The sequence below is a fragment of the Hoplias malabaricus genome, chromosome 10, assembly GCF_029633855.1.
Source record: "Hoplias malabaricus isolate fHopMal1 chromosome 10, fHopMal1.hap1, whole genome shotgun sequence".
Classification (NCBI taxonomy): Eukaryota; Metazoa; Chordata; class Actinopteri; order Characiformes; family Erythrinidae; genus Hoplias; species Hoplias malabaricus.
In genome coordinates, this window is record NC_089809.1 from 28,182,302 (window position 1) to 28,201,649 (window position 19,348).

General features: G+C 38.0%; 1 protein-coding gene across 3 annotated transcripts; it reads right to left on the minus strand.

Moving 5' to 3' along the window:
- Window positions 1-368: 368 nt before the first annotated feature.
- thrap3a (thyroid hormone receptor associated protein 3a) lies at window positions 369-18,634 on the minus strand. 3 transcript variants are annotated; one of them, XM_066683033.1, is made up of 11 exons: window positions 18,337-18,634; window positions 10,672-10,836; window positions 7,125-8,021; window positions 5,313-6,041; window positions 4,574-4,743; window positions 4,067-4,178; window positions 3,814-3,898; window positions 2,943-3,118; window positions 2,683-2,845; window positions 2,444-2,500; window positions 369-2,157 (listed from the first exon to the last, which is right to left on the minus strand). In XM_066683033.1, exons 2-11 carry the CDS (start codon window positions 10,809-10,811, stop codon window positions 1,933-1,935), a joined length of 2,754 nt encoding a protein of 917 aa, XP_066539130.1. In that variant the 5' UTR covers window positions 10,812-10,836; window positions 18,337-18,634; the 3' UTR covers window positions 369-1,932. The 3 variants fall into 3 exon arrangements, with proteins under 3 accessions (XP_066539130.1, XP_066539128.1, XP_066539131.1); XM_066683031.1 differs by having other exon boundaries at window positions 2,444-2,590; XM_066683034.1 differs by lacking the exons at window positions 10,672-10,836; window positions 18,337-18,634 and adding an exon at window positions 9,135-9,202 and having other exon boundaries at window positions 2,444-2,590.
- Between the last annotated feature and the right edge of the window lie 714 nt (window positions 18,635-19,348).

Below are 19,348 nucleotides of genomic sequence, written 5' to 3' on the forward strand. Positions count from 1 at the left end.
AATATCAAGTTCTTTCAATTCATTCATTAATTTATTTATTATTTCCCATAAAAAATTAAATGCACATTAACTGTGAGCTAACAGCTATTAATAAAGTCGTCATTTCTTTGCTTGAGAGTCTTTTAACTGTTTGTTTTTTCCCCAGGTTTTGTTGTGGGGAAGCTGTTTTAGACTCAGCTACTACAATGTTTATCAGGAAACTGCAGCAGAGTAACTTTTAGAAATTTTCAGTTAGACCAAAACAATAGTTCTAGATTATACTAAAGAAGACACATTGGTTATAAAAGTTTAACTCGATGCAAAATAATAACAAAAGTAAACAAATCTTCATATATGTAAAAACCTTTTATTATCATTTTCAATGTGGAACATTTTTGAATACATTGTAAATCGTAAAGAATAGGTATAACAACACAGTGCAAACTGGAACTTAAACAAGCAAAATTCTATTGTCTGTAGGTTATATATTTGTGCTGATTTTTATTCTCAATGTATACATTTTAACTTAATTACCAAGTTTTAAAATCTCTAACAAGCACAAAGCCATTGAATATTATTTTATTTTTAAAAAGCAGTTTAAAAATTATCATCACAATTGTGAAACAGTGACAGGACACACAAAGAAATACACATACTGTCCCCAAATACCAGGTCTACACTACTTGCACTGTGCTTAAAGATTTTTTTTATTTACACCAGATTTCACCACAGCAGACTACTCCCTTGGGTGGTTACATATTGTTCTGGTTTTGTTTGGAGGGCTTTTGTGGAGGCAGTAACAGCAATTCCTTATTGGGGTGTTGACACATCCTTGTCCTTGATAAAAGTCCCTTATGAATCCAGCTCAGAAATGTAAATAGCAGGCAGGTATTATAGCTTTTTGCTGGGTGGGTCGACAATAGACAGAGCAGATTAGTTTCCTACAAAATAATGTCTTTCAGAGGGACGTGAACTTCTACCTGCAGTAGTTCGGTCCCCATAATAAGACCGAATCATTCATCATATTAATGTTTTTTTTTTTTCCCATTCACACAAGAAGCTTGGCTAATTTCACATCATATTAAAACAATTATTAGAAATTAGAAAAATAACTAAGTGCAAATATTAACAAATTGTATTTAAAATTGATTACAAAATATTAATGTAATCAATAAAGTAAGTGAGACAGGATGTGAGAAAGTTCTGCAATTCTGAGTGTTGAAACTAAGTATTTCCTGGTGATGTTAAAAGAAAATTCATGACAGCAGTAAAGTCAGTGTAATATAAACAACAAATTAAATCAGTGACAATTTCTGTATGTTTGTTTAAAATTATGTTGACTTCAGTTCTTTAAAAAAATCATATACATTATTAAACACTAGATACCTCCCATAAAATCATTTAAATCATATGAGCAAAATTAGCTCAGTATCCAGCCCTGAAGGCACCTGTTGTACCCTACATTTTAAAGGGAACATTTACGATTGTGAGGAATTGCAGTTCTCTCACATTAGACCAGTTTCTAGTGAGGAAATATCAGGTTTTTTTTTTGTTGTTGTAGTTGTTTTTTAATTACAATCGTGAACGTTGCCTTTAAGTTCCCAAAAGTCATTGCTGGTATATTGCATATCAATCAGTATATGAGTGCAAAAATCACCTAATTCTCTACTACAGACAGGTACATAAAATCTTGATTAGGAAAAGTGCTAAACTGTGTAATTTTACATTTAATTGACCCTATTTTAAAGAAAAGGGGTATGTGTGTGTATGGCCTTGTATCAAGTAAACAGTAATCACACACAGTATATACAGTATTATACACAATTATAGCAGGTGACATTGGTGTATGACGATTTTCTGGTCCTGCCCACCAGCATGCAGTTATTCACTCAGAATTAGAGGGTATGGGGGGGAGCTGGTGGCTAATCCTTACTGCCACTTGTGGCGTATGACTCATGTGTTGTTTTGCTCTTTATGGTTCTGCATTGTGTTGCCTGACTGCTCATTATCTTCACCACCAGCCTGGAACTTGCCATAACTCCAGTTACAGTTACTTGTGGTAATAGAACAAGTAGGCCGCCGCAGGATAAAGCGCCCCTTCACACGCGGGACATTGGCTTGGCCACGCCCACGGGGCTCTGCCCACTCCTTCTCACCCTCACCCTCTTTTTTGTCTTGCTGCAACAAAAAAAAAAAAAACAGAAATTAGATAATTATACCTTCCTCTTAAATCCAGTACAGATTGCTTTGATTAGAGGGCAGTGTCTGTGGTTGTGTGTTAGTTATAACAGAGCTACTAAAATGACAAGTTTCTATGAATTTACAACTACTGAGTTTGCAGTCATGCTTCTAAAGCACACTGTTGACCAGGGCTCTGGATTTAGCAATAAAATCCCATAACATAAACAAATCAGTCAGATATCGTAATGGAACAAAGGACTGCCATAGAAAATAATTAACTTACTAGGAAGTATTTTCTGCTTTTTAGAATGTCTTCCGGGTTCCAGTCCTCATTCTTGGACTGTACAGGCACATAAGTATTACTGTTGTTATTGGTATTGTTTGCAAGTGAATTTACTCTGTTCCATCCTCTACTGCGTATTTTGAACTGCTGTAAATATAACAATATGACAATAAGCCTCAATGGGATTATTCAAAAACTGTTTGCTCTTGAATAACACTATAGCACTATTCTTTACTTACAAATCCTCCACGTGTCTGCCCCTTCTCTGTGGACACACTGCATTCAGTAAGTTGCTGCTGAGCCTGAGTGAAATCCTCCTCCATGGATTCACCCTCTTCCTCATGAGAAATGGAGGAGGAAGAGGATGAAGAGTGAGTCCGCTCTCGTTTTCTCTTGTTTTTTCTGAAACACGATAGCATGTATTTTTATGAAACGGACCATCATTTCTCAAACATTTTTGATTATTAGTTTGACAGAACTTTGGTGCTGGATAACTTACTTTGTCCTTTTGTGGTACTTGGAGGATTTTTCATTGGGCCTCTCCACACCTGATTCAGATCCCCCTGATTCTGCTCCTTCTTGCTTGTCATTGGTTTGTCCAAATAAGAATTTTTTACGCCGCTCAATATCCAATCTAAGATCCACTGTTTCACCTTTCAGGTGTTTACCATTAACCTGTGTTGAGGAGACAGAAAGATGTTGTGGCCAGACTAAAGATTAGTGCTGTGCTCCAGTGTCCTGCTGCCAAATCATATGGGAAGGGACCAAACAAACTGTATAAATGATTTAGCCATGCAAGTGGAACTCCTTCGAACCTATATGGCACTAAGAGAAATTTAATTAAAGAGAGGACTTTAGTAGTATGTCTAGCTTGAAAAAATCCTTAAGACCACAAAGGTCCTAAAGTCAAGCATCGACAGAATGTGAAAGAATAAATTACCACAGCACACATACTTTCATTGGTGTACATGAAAGTATGTAATGCTTTTGTCTGGCTTGGTTTGCTCTTTTCAGGCTTTGAAGAAGAATACTTACTATGGGGTTTGATAAGAGTCCTTTGATTGTCTTTGACATGGGGGAAACTGGTCACTTCCATTTATGACCTCTCATTTCTTGACTCAACTGCCTTAGGAAGGCTTGTACCCACATTTAATCAAAACCATCAATTGTTGTGGGGAAATACACAACACAATAAAATGAATGTGCCTCTTTTCACATCTCATATTCATTTAGCAGCAGGCTTATTTCTCTCTTGCATGAGAAAAGCAGGGGCTTAGAAAGAGAGAGAGGGGATGCTAAAGATGCTCTGGATGGTGCACTCTTGCAGCATTCTTTTCCATAACACGTCATATTTCAAAATGTTCTGTCACCTTGAAGCTGCTATCCACGGAGCTTTTCAACTCATCAAACAGGAGAGAGTGCCTCTTAAAAGAACTGGGAGAAACATCTATTCTCCTGTGAAAAAAGATCAAAGGAGAGAATCTGAATTGGTTCCAAGGACTTATATGGGAGCTATTTAAAGTGGGCATTGATCCATCCAGATGAAGTAAAACGATAACTTGCAATTAAAATTAGTCTGTATACAAAAGTAATTTTAATGAGAAGGTGTCACATTTGTTATACCTATGTATCTCTGGACTCTTTCGTTGTTTCTTGATTTCTTTCTCAGCAGCTATTCTTTGGTACATGGCAAATCGTTCGTTTAGAGTCATTCCAGAGGAAGGAAAATAATGAGCTAAAAAAGAGTTAAGAAGAATGGAATAGCTCTTAGTATTTTACCTTATAGCTCAATTTAAATTAAAAACAAATATGAAAATGATTACAGTGATGTTGCACAATAATGGATTACAAGCATGCTAAATGTCAGGTTACAAACTTCAGGATAAGCAATGATACCTTATGATTTTTCACTGCCTTTGGATGTAAATTCACAACTGCTGTCCAGTTATTTATTTTAAAATATGAAGCCTAAGCAGTTGTACATCAATTATTGGGATAATTGAAATAGGTAGGTGTTAAGAGTAGCATTTGATGATCAATTTGACCACAGTTATCACGATATACTTTGTCAAAATCTGAATCTGTAACTTGCAGTGCTGTTACAGCATAGAGCATAGATGTTTTAGTCACCTTTAATATGATGAACAATTGCAACCACATGCTGAGCAAAAAGCTCAGAGGGACTTCTACGTAAATTATTACAAGGAAGATGCTGGCAGACTGAGTGAAACTCGTGTTCCTTTATATCTGGGTGCAGAGGATCCATAGCATTTCTCCAATCATTAGACAAAACAGAGGATCTGTAAAACAAACAATTACAGGCTGTTGAAACAAATTAACACAAAAACAGAGCATTATTCTTTTATGCAAGAGTCTAGAAATTATGTGCTTAACATCACCGTTATAAAGTTTGTTCAACTATATTTTACAAGTTTACACTATTAAAGTTAAACTAATCTTTTATCAAATGCTGCCAATCAATGAGTATGTGCTCAATTGGTATAAGAGCTCCTTTTCAACAGCCAATGCATGTTTCTCTGCGAGAAGGCTAATCCATTTTTTTCTACTACATTGCCAACACAACTACTGTTGATTAAAGGCAATGTAATACTTAATTGGAACTATGCATACATGTGCACAGGGCAGCTGCTCCATGTTTCCTGCAGTTGTTTGGATCACATTCTTCAGCAAAATTAGAAGAAATGATCAGGGAAGATAATCTGGCCAGGTCTGCCTTTGAGTGGATATAGCTTTTAACAATCCAGATACACCAAGAGTGTGTAGAGTATGCAAAAACTGTTAACAGCTGTGAACAAACTAGCCTTATGCTATTAATGAAAACAAAGAGAAGAGTTAAGAACATATATACCTTGCCAAGTCATCACTAAGGGAATCCATTCTCAGACTAAACTCTGTCCCTCTTTTCCCAGATGCCCTGAGAGGGGACTCGTCACTCATGTTCAAGAACATCTCTTGCTCTTGGCTCTCAGAACTTCGTCGAGAAACAGCTTCATATGCAGGAGAGGGACTTAATGTAGTTGTTTCCTTTTGTTTTATCTTTGGGGATCTCCCAGGGGAGAGGTCCCTGAACTTGCGTGCAAGCTTCTCCCTCTTAGATGGAGCAGCCAGAAAACTTGCAGCCCTCTCCTTCTTCCGATTTATCAGAAAAGCCATAAGCTTATCATCCCATGTAAAATCCTCCAAGCTGCCGAAATGTTCTTCAGACAGTTCGCAAGCAGACAGTGCCACTTTGCCTTTGCGATCTGGGGCAGCATTCTCCAAATCCCTCATCTGTAAATGGGACTCTGTCTGCTTACCCTCTTCTTCTTCATTTCCATCTTCACAGAGGAACTTGGGCCTGTTCAAGAAACTATTGGATGGCATGGCAGCCTTAATGCTGTCATCATGTATGCATTTCTCACTCTGCCTTTTCTCACTATGAGCTGCAGTTTTAGATACCCCAAAACAAGAGGGGTGATCAAAAATGCCCTCAGATTTGCTATTCTTTTTGTCAACCATTGCTTCCCCATTGCTTGCCGCCTTCTGTATGCCATTCTCGGTGACAGCTTGCTTTTTATTCTTCTGTTCCTCCAAGAATCTATTTAGTGAAAGAACAAAAGTCACATGCAGTTAATGAAACTCACATAGGTTTAACCATTTACAATTGTGTGAAGTAGAAAATGTTTTTCCTTAAATCATTGACCATAACCTGACAAGGCTGTACATATAAGGTATTGAAATTAGTGTCTAATAACTACATAAAACTAGGAGTATTTTGCAGGCATCCATTTATAAAGTACACAGAGGAAATGCCATGGTCAGATATGTTTAACAGAGCCATTGGCAATAAATCGGTGTTGGTCTGTAATTCTGGTGCATATGTGGCAGTAATGACTTAAATAAATCATTAAATTAATTAAATAATTATAATTTTTAACCTACTATGAGCTATCCAAAACAGCTGCCCGTTAATGTTTGTTAGAATATATTTCTTAAATACATTTTTGAGTAAAAGACTAAACTTGCTGTCACTTTCATAATTACACAGTGTGCTGTAAATGCATGTTTCCTAAACCCTGTTTTCCTAAATGCAGATCCAGTTGTGGGGACTTTAGTCTGACTCGGGAAACCCACAAGGACTTGTAATGTGTTATTTCCATTCATACTCTTGACTCAAATAACGAACCAAAGAGGAAAACATTTCTCTGAATGCATCAGGGAGATTTCTTGCAAAAACATTTTAAAAATGTTTATTTGTCCTTTGTATCTTTCTCCATTTTATCAAACTCAGACATTCCACAGACCTATTTATTCAGACCTAGTCATTTTACGCCGATAGAAAACAAAGTGTTCTATAGATAGTTCTCTAGAACCTCCAAATGTAGTAGGAGTGATCTGATAATGAAGCATTCCTAATTTGTCTACACTATATTTGTAATTTAGAGTTCATGCCATGAAATAAAATCAGCTTAATCTGGTAGCCTGAAATACATGCTCATGCAAGGTGTAAACAGCCACTGTCACTCACTCAAGACCCCCTCCCCCTACTAAAGAAAAAAAAACAGCCTAGCCTGTTTAATTTGAATGCAGAAGCAGCAGGTTTTGAAGTGAAACAAAACTGTTACTGATGAATCATGCAAAATGTCTACTAATAAACATCAATTAAATTTATTTAACTTACTTTTTAAATGCAATTGAAATTGCTATTGTATCTTCATCTGGCTGATTAGCATCTGAAAAAAGCCCCAAGCTTGAGAAAACTGTAGTCGGGCTTTTCTTTGACAGGCTGTTGTTAGGAGGTGTAGAAGTTACAGTCTGCCAGCAGGTGGCGCCATTGCTCGTTGCACCTGAACTCACCGGCACAGAGTCTATTTTACTGGTGCCTGGATCACTTTGGCAGGCAGAAACAGTAGAGTTAGCATTAGGACTGGCCCTCTTTGGGCTGTTGTCATGGTTATTGGCATCTTGGCAAGTGTCAGGGTCTTGGCCTCCACTTGCACTCCTTTTTGCCTCTGCAGGGCACTCTTTTAGCTCTTCCAGTGTCTCATCTCCTCCATTTAATTGACATTCCTTGGATGCAGGCACACCTTCATTTGAAGCTTTGCAAATCCGCTTAGTGGAATCAGACCTTTGTCTGGAAGAGTTTGAGGAAGAGGAGTGGTGTGAATGTGGGGAAGAAGACCTGTCAGAGCGGCGGGAATGGCTGCGTGACTTAGGAGGGCTGCTGGTAGTTCTCTTGGGAGATCGTGAACGAGAGCATCCACTCTTGGCCATGTGATTATATTGTTGCTGCTGCTTTTGTTGCTGCTTTTGCTGTGGATGCTGCCGAAAATTTTGCCAATTATTTGACCTGTTATTGTATCCTCCTCCACCACCTCCTCCTCCTCCTCCTCCTCCTCCTCCTCCACGCTGAAAACGGCCACGGAAGAAGCCCCTTCCTCTGCCCCGGAAGTAATAAGGCCTCCGGAAACCCCTGTGGTAGCCTCTGAACTCACGATGGTTCTGAAAGTCCCGTGGGTGCTTCCGCTCCCGGTTATGAGCTGGAGAATGGGATCTTGACCGAGAGTGTGACCTAGAGCTTGAAAAGACCAAAAAGAAAAGTCTAACTCAGTTTTTGAAGCTACGTAGGCAAAATAAAAAATATACAAACAGGCCCCATTATAGGTTTGGGCTCAAATGTTGTGTGGGTCCCTACATTGTTCAGGGCGCTGATTAAATGGGATGTACAGTTTTTTGATGCAAGCTTATTATGGTGCTAGACCACTTCCATCACTGCTACTTTTTTGTCTAGCATGGGGCTTGTAAATGTAAAATCAGGTTCTCTAAACTGGCCCCCTCTTCAACATAATTTCCCACCCAAGAATGTAGGATCATAAAATCCCAGCCAAGAACACTAAACCTATATCTCAGATATACAACAAAGACAAAGGAGGGAATGTGCCAAATTAAAAGCATACATATTACTGCAGTGTCCATGAAAAACATTCATCTTACCTTTTTTTCCAGAATTAAATAATGATGCTTCAGCAGGAAAAAAAAATCCAAATTTCTTTGCATAAAAGCCCATAACTTTATAATCAATATTCAATGTTTCAGTGGAATGAGTTTGATTATAGACGTGTACCTACAGAGTCAGTTTAAGCCACAAGGTGGCTCTGGAGTACAACTTAAATCACAGTCAATTATTACTGTGACTGCATTTTTGCTCCAACAGTAGTTTACCCTGGAAAATTAGCCAGACAACACTTTGCACAACTTGAATTCTGTTGTTATGAATTTCATCCCAGTAGTGGATAATTCCAGGCAGTACTGTGAGTACTTCCCAAATTGAAAATGCATTGGCCCAGTCCACATGGAGAATATATTACAGATTGAAATCACAGGAACAAAAGAAGGAGGTTTGACGTCTAGCACATCCCCAATATTTTCCGTACAGCAGCCCTGGTAAGAAGCAAATACTCAAGAAAAGCCTTTCGTAAGTTAAAACAAAAAGTATAATAAAAAGAATAATATGTTGCTTAAGCCTGTATGGCCATCTTTAACAGGTAGTTTGTGCACTGGAATGTCTCTCAACAACTGCTTTACAACAAACAATCTTAACATTGTTAAATATAAATAAGATAATAATTGACAGCAAGAAAAATGAACATGCACTAACAGTTTTTCTAATTTCTGCTCCATATGTACTCACCCAGTGAGCTTTTTCATTGGGATATAGAGTTAAAGGGCAAGACGCAGAACAGCACTGCACTCTCACTGAGAAAGAGAGGGAGTGCATCCCTTCTACTGAGTGTGAGTGGAAAGAGCCAGTCACATGGGCCATATGGGAAAGATTTCCACTCAGACTGGGAAGCAAAGAGGTGGTTCTCTGACTGCCAATTATACCACACTATCACTACCCAGAAAACTCAGCTTATAAGGAAGCGTCTTTTTCTGAAATATATTATGGTGACTTTTTGTTAATCACTTAAAATATAGCACCCAGCTATTTTTTTATCATTTCAGATACCAAAGTTTTTCTGATTGTGCTTCAGAATTCCACAGATTTCACAGACTTACTAGCCAAAATATTTTGGCTTTACTGAACCACAAGCGGTGAATAAATAAAAAATACATATTTTCTGAAGTGTAAATCAATATCACATACATTTACACAGAAGGATATCTATTAATTCTTCCTTTGAAATACAAACATAGCCTGTTCATTGTAAGTTCTGTTCTGTGATCAACAAAAAAATTCAAAATAAATGTAAAATTCTCTTGCAAATAAGACATTTTGCATGTGGTTGCACTCTATTTGCATAATTCACAGGACCATGTAATTCTGTGAAAATACATGCTCAGTTAGAAGAATGTGCCTAGCATAATGTTATCTACAAAAGCTGCAGTGTCATCAGCATATCAGTGATACCCGTGCTCACTGTGGAGAAACTGCTGTTAAATTGTTTACATTTACAGGCTACAAAAATCCTTTTGTAGCAAAATCAGGATAGAACCATTTTAAGCTGGAATTTCAGTAAGCCCTTACTGCACCACCAGTATCATGTTAGAAACTACTAAAGACAGAATAAATCTAGCCCACTAAGCTGAACCCATAAGCCAAATCCGACATTTTCCACAGCAGTCTCGGCAACGGGAATCCCCAGCTGAAGAAAGTTAATAAATGGAGTAGCTTGACCACGAGGAAAACTGGGCTGAGGTTTAGCTTTGCCAAAATTGCATATCAATTTTAGCATGAAATGAGTCATAAAGAAGAAATAGAACATCAGCTTTGCATATTTCTCACTGCTGGATATCAATGTGCTTTGAAATAAATTGTAAGAATCAAAACCACTGTGAAGAAATTTGCTTTTCTTGAGGTTGTCTTTCAAGGCTTGACACATTTTAACAGTTCATTAATTCCCCAAAAAAAGCCATGAAGGGGTCTTTGAAGTTTGCAAACCCCAGTATGAAACAAAGTAGCAAATATTAAAAAGTTGTGATTGAAGTTGTAAGTTTTTAACTTCTCACAGTGATGGTTCACAATTGCATTGTGTTATCACTTAGCAGTTCAAGCTATTTGTTTAGACATATTTATGGTGTAGTATTAAAAAAGGAATACTTTACGCATGTCAGTTTGTTTGAACACCTGTGTGCAATGTGTTTTCATTCATCATCATAGCATTTTATTGAAACTGGACAAGCAACACTTCCTAGAAGGTTAAGTATTTACATAATCAGGAAGTTACCTGTAGCGGTATTTCCTTGAGCGGGAGCGGGAGCGGGAGCTGCTGCGAGATCTGGAGCCGGAACGGGAGTTAGAATGTGATCTGCACCTGGATGGTGAGCGGGAGTGTGTTCTGGAGGAAGATCTCTGTGTCTTAGACATCACTGATAAGTTGTCACACAGAGGCCTGTTAAAGTATACAGAAACAGTCAGTCAGAACCTTTAGCAAACACAGAACACCTACCTGTGCCATCTTTGCTTCATTTTCTATGCTGTAGTTACAGAACTTTGACTAAACAAACTTTACAAACTAAAGCAAATATTGTAGCATAAGCATGTGAGGATTATTTAACGCTTGTCTGTCGCAATTTGCCTATTAAATTGAAAGATCTGTCACAGAAACTAAAAGTTTACCCATGCTCCTCCTATATTAGCACTTTTTTTAATCCACTGTTGCAGAATTAAATATGCATTTAAATCTATTCACACATTGTGGTTTGTTACATGTGTGTGGTCTGGCCTTGAAGATATATTTAGTGATTACTGCAAAAGATTCTACAAGAATTACAGTCATTCTGTGCTAAACAACCTGAGAAGTGTTGCTAGTCTTGTAGTCACCCCTCATTTATGAGCTGTATGAATCATACTGACACAGACAGAACGGAAACTGAAAATGCAATGTGTAATATCTATAGAGTGCACTGAGAACTACAGGTTTGGCTACAGGTGAGTTACACTGCTGTGTGGCAGGCTCAGTGCTGTGTTGGCCCTTCAGTTTGATTATTCATGTATATCACCAGCATCTACCAGAACTCTAAAAGAACTCTATAAATATCAAATGACAGTTTCCTTTTTAACTCCTGTTCCTGCCAAATATTGTTGTACTTTACACTTCCAAAAACAATTTAAATTTTATACACTGCCTGGCCAAAAAAAAAAAAAGTCACCACATGGATTTAACTATGCAAATAGGTAAGAGCCTCCCATTTGATAATTACTGCATGGGTGATTATGTTTCAGCTGGCAGCAAGTTATTTAACCCTAAATGATGCAGTGAGTAGCTAACAACCCCATCGAAAGACATCCTGTGGTCATGGAAAACATTTTAATCTGTTTCAGAAGGGTCAAATAATTGGCATGCATCAAGCAGAGAAAACATCTAAGGAGACTGCTGAAACTACTAACATTGGGGGATAAACACTATACACAATGTGAGGGGAACTCAAGGGATTGGGACTAAATAACTAGCTAGGGGTGGGCGATATGGCAAAAAATATATAATCATGTTTTTTTTTTTATATATTGTAGGATCACAATCTTGATTATATCATGATTCTTTTTCATGCTTGTTTTAACCTCTTAACACTCTAGGTATTTTTTTCCATTTTCTGCCTGAAATTACATACTCAAATCTTGAGGCAGTGAATGAACTAGAGGCAATTTTATGAAGTAATGTTACTGAAAAGCCTTCAGACGTTTTAAAAATATTGAAATTAATCTTCAGTGGTCAAAATATGATCAAAACAACAGAACATTTCAGGCCCTTTTCTAAACTTAATTTGGAATCTTCTTTGAAATCTTCCTTTGGAATCTTCAAAGACCCCAAACTCTTCATAAGGAAAATTATTAATTTTACTGCAGAAAAAAAATGGTATTATCGAAGCTTAATAACAACATTTCACTTTCCTTGAATAATCTCATGCACCTCTCCAAAGGGCTGTTTACCCTCACTTAACAGGAAAAAGTTCTGACTCACCTAGATTTATTCTGATATTAAGCCTTGTTTCTAACCCTTCCCCTTTACTCTTCCCCTTTAAGGCTAAACATGTTGGAAGGAGGGAGCTTTCCCTGATTGTCTGTAGAATGAGGCCGCCTCCCTCACTTCCCTCCTGTGTTTAAATGGTCTCAGTAGGGAAAGGTTAGACAGTGAAAGGGATCTAAGCTTTGAAAATGTTTTCATTGTTTTGTTTGTTGTTTATTTTGATTGCTGTTGCCATATAAAACTCTCTGTGTCATCTCTCACGGTGCGCGTCTATTAGGCACTGAAGCATGGTTGCTTCCCCGCCTCCTTGGTTGAGCATTGTCTCTGATTGGTCTACAGACTTCATGGATGTATCGTTAAAGCTGAGAGCCCAAGCTACATGGCCATAGTGGAAATATTTTTTTATTTGTTGTACTTTATTTTGAACAGTTGTTTTTTCTTTCAGACATGAGGATTACTAACGAGTGGATGCACGGAAAGACTCAAATTTGGTCTTGTTTAGAAGGGGACAACGTATGTAAGTGCTGGTATGCTTTGTGTGTGTTTGTGGGCTCTTCAGGCTTCATGGCACCACAGTTTTGTTTTTTGTTTTTTTTGCAAGAAAGAGATCTCACGTATGGAATAACAAATTCGTTTGGTTTTAATTCAGTAGTTGTACATTTTAGAGTAGTGACTTACATTATTTGTGTCCCGAGAGTCTGCCCATTTGACTGATGTGTAATATGTACACAGTACATAAACAACTTATAAGAACTGCAGCAGACTGTATTTGCATTAGCATGATCCATCAATCTCCCTGTGATGGTGTATCATGGACAAATTCTTATCGTTCACAATCTGATATCGTCATATCGCACACCCCTATATGTAGCCTTAAGAAAACCACTAATCAGTGGCAAAAACAGTTTTAATTTGATAGGGAGTATAAAGATTGGACTCTGGAGCAATGGTAAACAGTCATGTGGTCTGAAGAGTTTAGATTTACCCTGTTCCAGAGTGATGGGCACATCAGGGTAAGAAGAGAGGTAGCTGAAGTGATACACAAATCATGCCTAGTGCCTACCGTACAAGCCTGTGGGGGCAGTGCTATGATCTGGGGTTGCTGCAGTTGTTCAGGTCTAGGTTCAACAACGATATGTGCCCAAACAATGAGGTCAGCCAACTACCTGAATATACTGAATGACCAGGTTATTCCATTGATTCAATTTATTTGTTCTGGTACAGGTATATTCCAAGATTCATTGGGCTAAGATTGTGAAAGAGTGGTTCAGGGAGCATGAGACATCATTTTCACACATGGACTGGCCACCACAGAGTCCAGACCTAAACCCCATTGAGATCTTTTGGCACATCTTTGGGATATGCTGGAGAAGACTGCGCAGTGGTCCAAATCTACCATCATCAATACAAGATTTTAGGGACAAATTAATGTAACTCTGAACAGAAATAAATGTTGTGACATTGCAGAAGCTTGTGGAAACAATGGCACAGTGGATGTATGCTGTAATTAAAGCTAAAGACTTTTTTTGGGGGCCAAGCAGTGTATATTTGAGGCTATTTAAATGTCAATACTACTTATTTGCAACTGAGTATATCTTTGATGAATTTTATAGTTCTCATCCACCCTTGACTAGGAAAAGCTCAAGCACTCTGTTAGAGAATAAAGCATTCATTTAGGCACAGCAAGTGAACGCATGAGAAGAGAGCTGATAAAATAACCCAGGAATGTGTTTATTAAGTGTCACATGTATGATTTGAGTTCAAATTCATTGACACTTATTTTCTGATTAACTACAGCAAGACATTTTGATTATTTTGAGTGACACCACTCATTACAGCAAATGCCTACCATAAAAATACAGTCCCTTTTTTAAAAACCTGTCTGTGATTTCAAATAGGAGATAACATCAAATCTATCTAATTCAAAAGTATGGAAAATATTGTTTTATAGTATTTTCTATTGGCTTCCTATAGTTTCTTGCACTTGATGTGCATTGTGCAGCTGTATCCACTATAAAAATAGATTCTTTCAGCCACTTGATGATTATGAAACTCTAAACCAAATACTGAAAACCAGTCTTTGTGTGGCGCACAGCCATTCTAGATTATCTTGCCTCTTCTGGTGCACAGTTAAATAGATCCTTCCCATTTTCAGTAGTCTTCCTGTTGAGTAGATGTTGCTTTTAGTCTACATTCCATAATTTCCTACAGCCTGCAGACGGAGAAGCTTTCGGCTTACTGCTCAAATGTGCAAAACAGTTTTCCGAGGTGATCTTCCCACCCACATAGGAAAGACAGCCAAAAGCTTGCTTATTCATTTGTTTTTTTTTTTACAAAAATAATCACAACTAACACACTGTCTACAAAGAGAATATACAAACCAAATTGTCTGTGAATTAGGAGTCATAAACTACAAGTATAATTACAGGAGGAGACAACTGGCTTGTTGTTAGAAATTACATTGTAAGTCATCATCATCATCATCATCATCTGTAACCGCTTATCCAATTTAGGGTCGCGGTGGGTCCAGAGCCTACCTGGAATCATCGGGCGCAAGGCGGGAATACACCCTGGAGGGGACGCCAGTCCTTCACAGGGCCATTGTAAGTCAATATTTCATTTTTGAAAAATCCATCTGCTGTTTGTGTAGTGTGAAATTTTATGATAAATTAATCTGTGGAAACAATAACATTTAACAAATTTGCTTCTTAAATTAACACGATGGAGATTTTGTCCAAATTAGGTTTTGGACCAACAGCAATGGCACACTTGCACTTGCCTGGCTTTCTTGAGGGGATGAAATACTGATGTAGTTTTTTTTAAGGCGAGAGAAGTGACCAACACAAGATTAGTGAAGAGCAGCTGTCTCCATCGTGTCCAATGTGTTCCATGGCCTAATCACCAGGATTTGACATCTAAAAAAGTCTTGTGTCAAACACCCTAGTAATCATGCCCCTGAGCTGTCATTACACACACAAACACAGCCACTCTCCTTTCATCTCCCTCCTCTTTCCCCTGTGCTATCTCTTTCTCTCTCTCTGAAACTTGCATACACACACATGCAAAATCACACACCTCCCAAAAAGGCAGCTGTGACTCAAGGTTCATCACCTGTTCCACTGTGGGGGAGAAAGCTGATGCAAACAATAGAGGGGTAACCTGATATGGCAGCACTTAGCATCTACCACTTTATCAACGGCTGTCATTAAGATCATGAATGTCACACAAGCAGCCTCTATCACATTTGCTATCTATAAGTAACAAATGGGGTAAAAAGGCTCCTTATTAAGGACCAAAGCACCTGCCATTAATATAAACCCTTGATCCAAACCAGGACCAGATATAGTCAAGATATAGTGCTGTCTACATTTTTATTGGCAAGTACACATGATAGAACAAGTCCAGCTCCCAGATCTGGATACGCTATATGGTTTCCATTATCAAGATCATATTGCCACTGTCCAATGAAAAATTTATATCTCCAGTTTTGTGGATTTTAATTTACTACATCATTTGAACACAGCAGCTTCATATTGTGTGAAAATTTCATGATGAATGGATCAGTAGTAAGGCTTCAAAAAAAGTAAGGCTTTTAAAAAGGCTTTTAAAATCGTTTTACATTAACTTATATTGGGAAGTGTTTTTTTTCCTCTCCTGTAAAGTTTTGGAGATGTTTTTCATTGCACACAGACAATATACAACTTTATAAGAAATAGCTTTGTAATGGGTCAGAATCTGTACAAATGCCTTGTTATAAATGGCATACAATCTCCTTAAGTCTGGCTAGCCTGCTAGAATTAGGGTTTCTGACTTATTTTAAGGCCTTAGAAATGGTCTTGGGTGTGTGCAAAGCACTAAATCAAACGTATTACATCCTTATTGTTGACTACACAGAGAGGGTGTATTTACCTCACGAAAAGAGAACACACAAAGTCCACATTCCCAAATTCACAATAACATTAAGCAGATAACTTCATTGTAGATAAGAACGATAAGAATGTATGGCTGCTTTCCCTTTATCTCCGTGTGTGTACATATATAGTACGTGACACTTTAATGCACGTTTTCTTTGTGTTATCATCAGTTTGTTTTTAGAAAGCTATTCTAAATTGAAGTACACAAGTTGTGGTCATACTTTTCTCCTTAAGTCTAAAATAGAGGGGACATTTAGCTGTGCATTCCTCCAACGAAACCAACATAATGTGGCATATGCATAACTTAGGGAAAGCTGAGCTATTCCTTCAAAACCTGAGAATCTCCAAGGAGCTTGGAGGTGTGTCCACCGGTGTAGCATAACTTAATTACTGCTGTGTAACTTTGTTGTTCTTGTAGGTGTGTCTGCGTGTGTGTGTATCTGAAGCGGATTTCTACATTTACATTTACAGCATTAAGCAGATGCTCTTTTCCATAGAGACGTATGTGATTCTTGGGAGTAACTACAAAGTGTTTTAGTGGTAGAAGTAAAGGAAGTAAAATTGTAGAATTATACACAGATGCACACCTGTTAGAGCTTCAGAAGTAGTTTGCTGGTACGGCTGATGAAGAATCTCTATTCAGAATGTCATGTTTCTTTAAAAATTTGTGGATCTGTGGACTACTTTTAGAGGGTTTTTTAAATAATTACACCTATTTCTAATAGTACTACACCACCAGACCTTTTTTTAATATGAACATGAATAAAACAATTTGACTGATATTTTAAATGACATATTTATTAAGCTTGCAAATATGCACATAACCCTTGGACATCAACATCACAATAACCGTTCCCACACTGGCACCTCCCTTCAAGTTACTAAAAGTAGAACAGCTTGCTTGGCTTTTGGGCTTTTCAAATTTGATGCATCTACAAATACACACCCCTAGATGGGACACATTGTACACACTGGTGAAAATTATACCCTGGTGTTAGAGAGCACAGACATCAAAAGCGATTGAATTGAAAATAGTGTCTTGATTTAACTTAAAGAACTGTGTCAAACAAACTATGTTCGATCAACTTGAGAACTCAAGAACTGTTTGTTTTTATCCAATGCTTTTATTTTGGTAGCTGTCAAAGCAAATGATCTGTGTGCAACCGGTGTCCACTTCTGAACTTAGAACGTAGTCAGAATGTGCGTGTGTGTAGGTGGTTGGTTGTGAGGTGGGGTTTTAGGGCTTTTTTTTTTCAGCGCGCAAGATTAGTCTTCACAATTACTGACCAAAAACATTCTATTGCTTCATAGGAGGCTAGTGTTTAATGCTACATTCACTATATGTCTATAGGTTTGACACTAATCAGGTGGAGATGTGATGGTTTCAACTTAGATTATCAGATTATGTATGACAGCAGTCTCATATATCTTAGGATCTTAGGAACAACCCTGGTATACAACCCTGATCTGACTGAAGAAGGGCTGAAAATTATAATGTGATGTATACTGCTTAAACCCTGGTTTTAATTATGCTTCAAGAAAATTAAGTATAATATGACCAAAATATGGCCATCTTACTTAGTACCAAGCATCAGCTAGAGGAATGATAGACGTGTGTTCTTTGAAGTGATAAACCACCACCTAATATCTCTGTAAAAACCTGTTCATCTGGCTTAAAACAATTAGATATTTGCAGCAGGGTTCCAGCATCTAAAGCTTACTCTGAAGTGTAGAGGTTGTTACTGGAGCATAGAGAGAGGGGGCGATTTTCAAACCCATTTACAGAACATAATATATCGTCATTATTGATATATCGTCATTATTAAGGTGGACGGGACTGAGCTCCATATTCACTGCGCCAGAGTAAACACAAAGCAACTCATTCAGTCACAGCGCATTAAACTTAAGTTAAAATGTAACAGTCAAGCGCGCTGTAGTGATTTTCTTTGGATTACATTTACGCAGAGGCTCGTGGCAAAAGCAAAAAGGAAAGTAGGTTAAAAAGACTCACCGACTGTGTCCGCTGGTGATGCCAAAGCTCACTATTCTTTAACAGGATACGCACGACTTCTTCGGGCACTGCTACTGTCTCCAAAAAACGCGTTCATCAACTGAGACCGTAGCTGTGCTGAGTAAAGACATCAGGACCAAAACAAATCCACTTTGGTAAAGTCGAGGAATCCTTTTTCAAACCTCAAAGCAACAAGGAATATCACATTACTGCACCGATAATGTATATACCCAACGCTAGCTTGTCATAGGACTGTGTTATGAACTACGCTCAGTCTGAAATATAAATGTTGCATCTGTCCTCTCCTCTGAGGTGTGTCAAAAGCTGCGAGCATCGGTAGCACTAGAGCTGAGCTCAAATTTCCTCTGGATTCCCCCCGTCCAACGAGCGGCTGACAGCTCTCCGCCCCTTAAACGCACAGGCGCACTCACGCATACATACTCTCACTTTCAGTCAGTCATTCTCACACATTCGCTCACTCACTCACACATTTACTTAGTATTCATTTACTCACCCATTCTATCACTTATTTCTAAGATTCGCTCTCTCACTGCCTCACATACTCATTTAATCACTCATTCAATCACTTGCTCCATTAGACTCATTCTCTCACTTATTCACTCATACAGTCATTTTAACAACCACACACACAATTACTCACTTACACATTCACCCTCTCACTCATTCACAAACTCACTCTCTTGTTCACTCACTCTCGCACTTGTTCAGTCATCTGATCACTCACTCACTCACTCACTCTCTCACCCACAGAAATTACATGTGGCCAGTCATTTACTATCAGTTTCTTTTCACCAGTAAACGGTATCTTATTCTCTGTTATGAGAATAAGATATTCTCTGTTTTGCTAATTCAAAACTGGAAAGAATTTCCTGCCAAATTTGAATTTCCATTAAACACATGCACAAACTGCAAGTGATCAAATGAAAACCTATTTTTAATGCATTATTTTTCCGAACCACCAGTAAAACGGTCCGAAACCAACTAATGCTAT

Bases quoted from the DNA above. Each gene is read 5' to 3' on its own strand.
- thrap3a (XM_066683031.1), bottom strand. From the start codon at position 10,811: ATGTCTAAGACACAGAGATCTTCCTCCAGAACACACTCCCGCTCACCA. The intron at 4,179-4,573 runs GTGACTAAAACA...ACTCTTTTTTAG, and splicing joins AATTGTTCATCATATTAAAG to CTCATTATTTTCCTTCCTCT. The intron at 3,899-4,066 runs GTATAACAAATG...CTTTTTTCACAG, and splicing joins AAGAGTCCAGAGATACATAG to GAGAATAGATGTTTCTCCCA.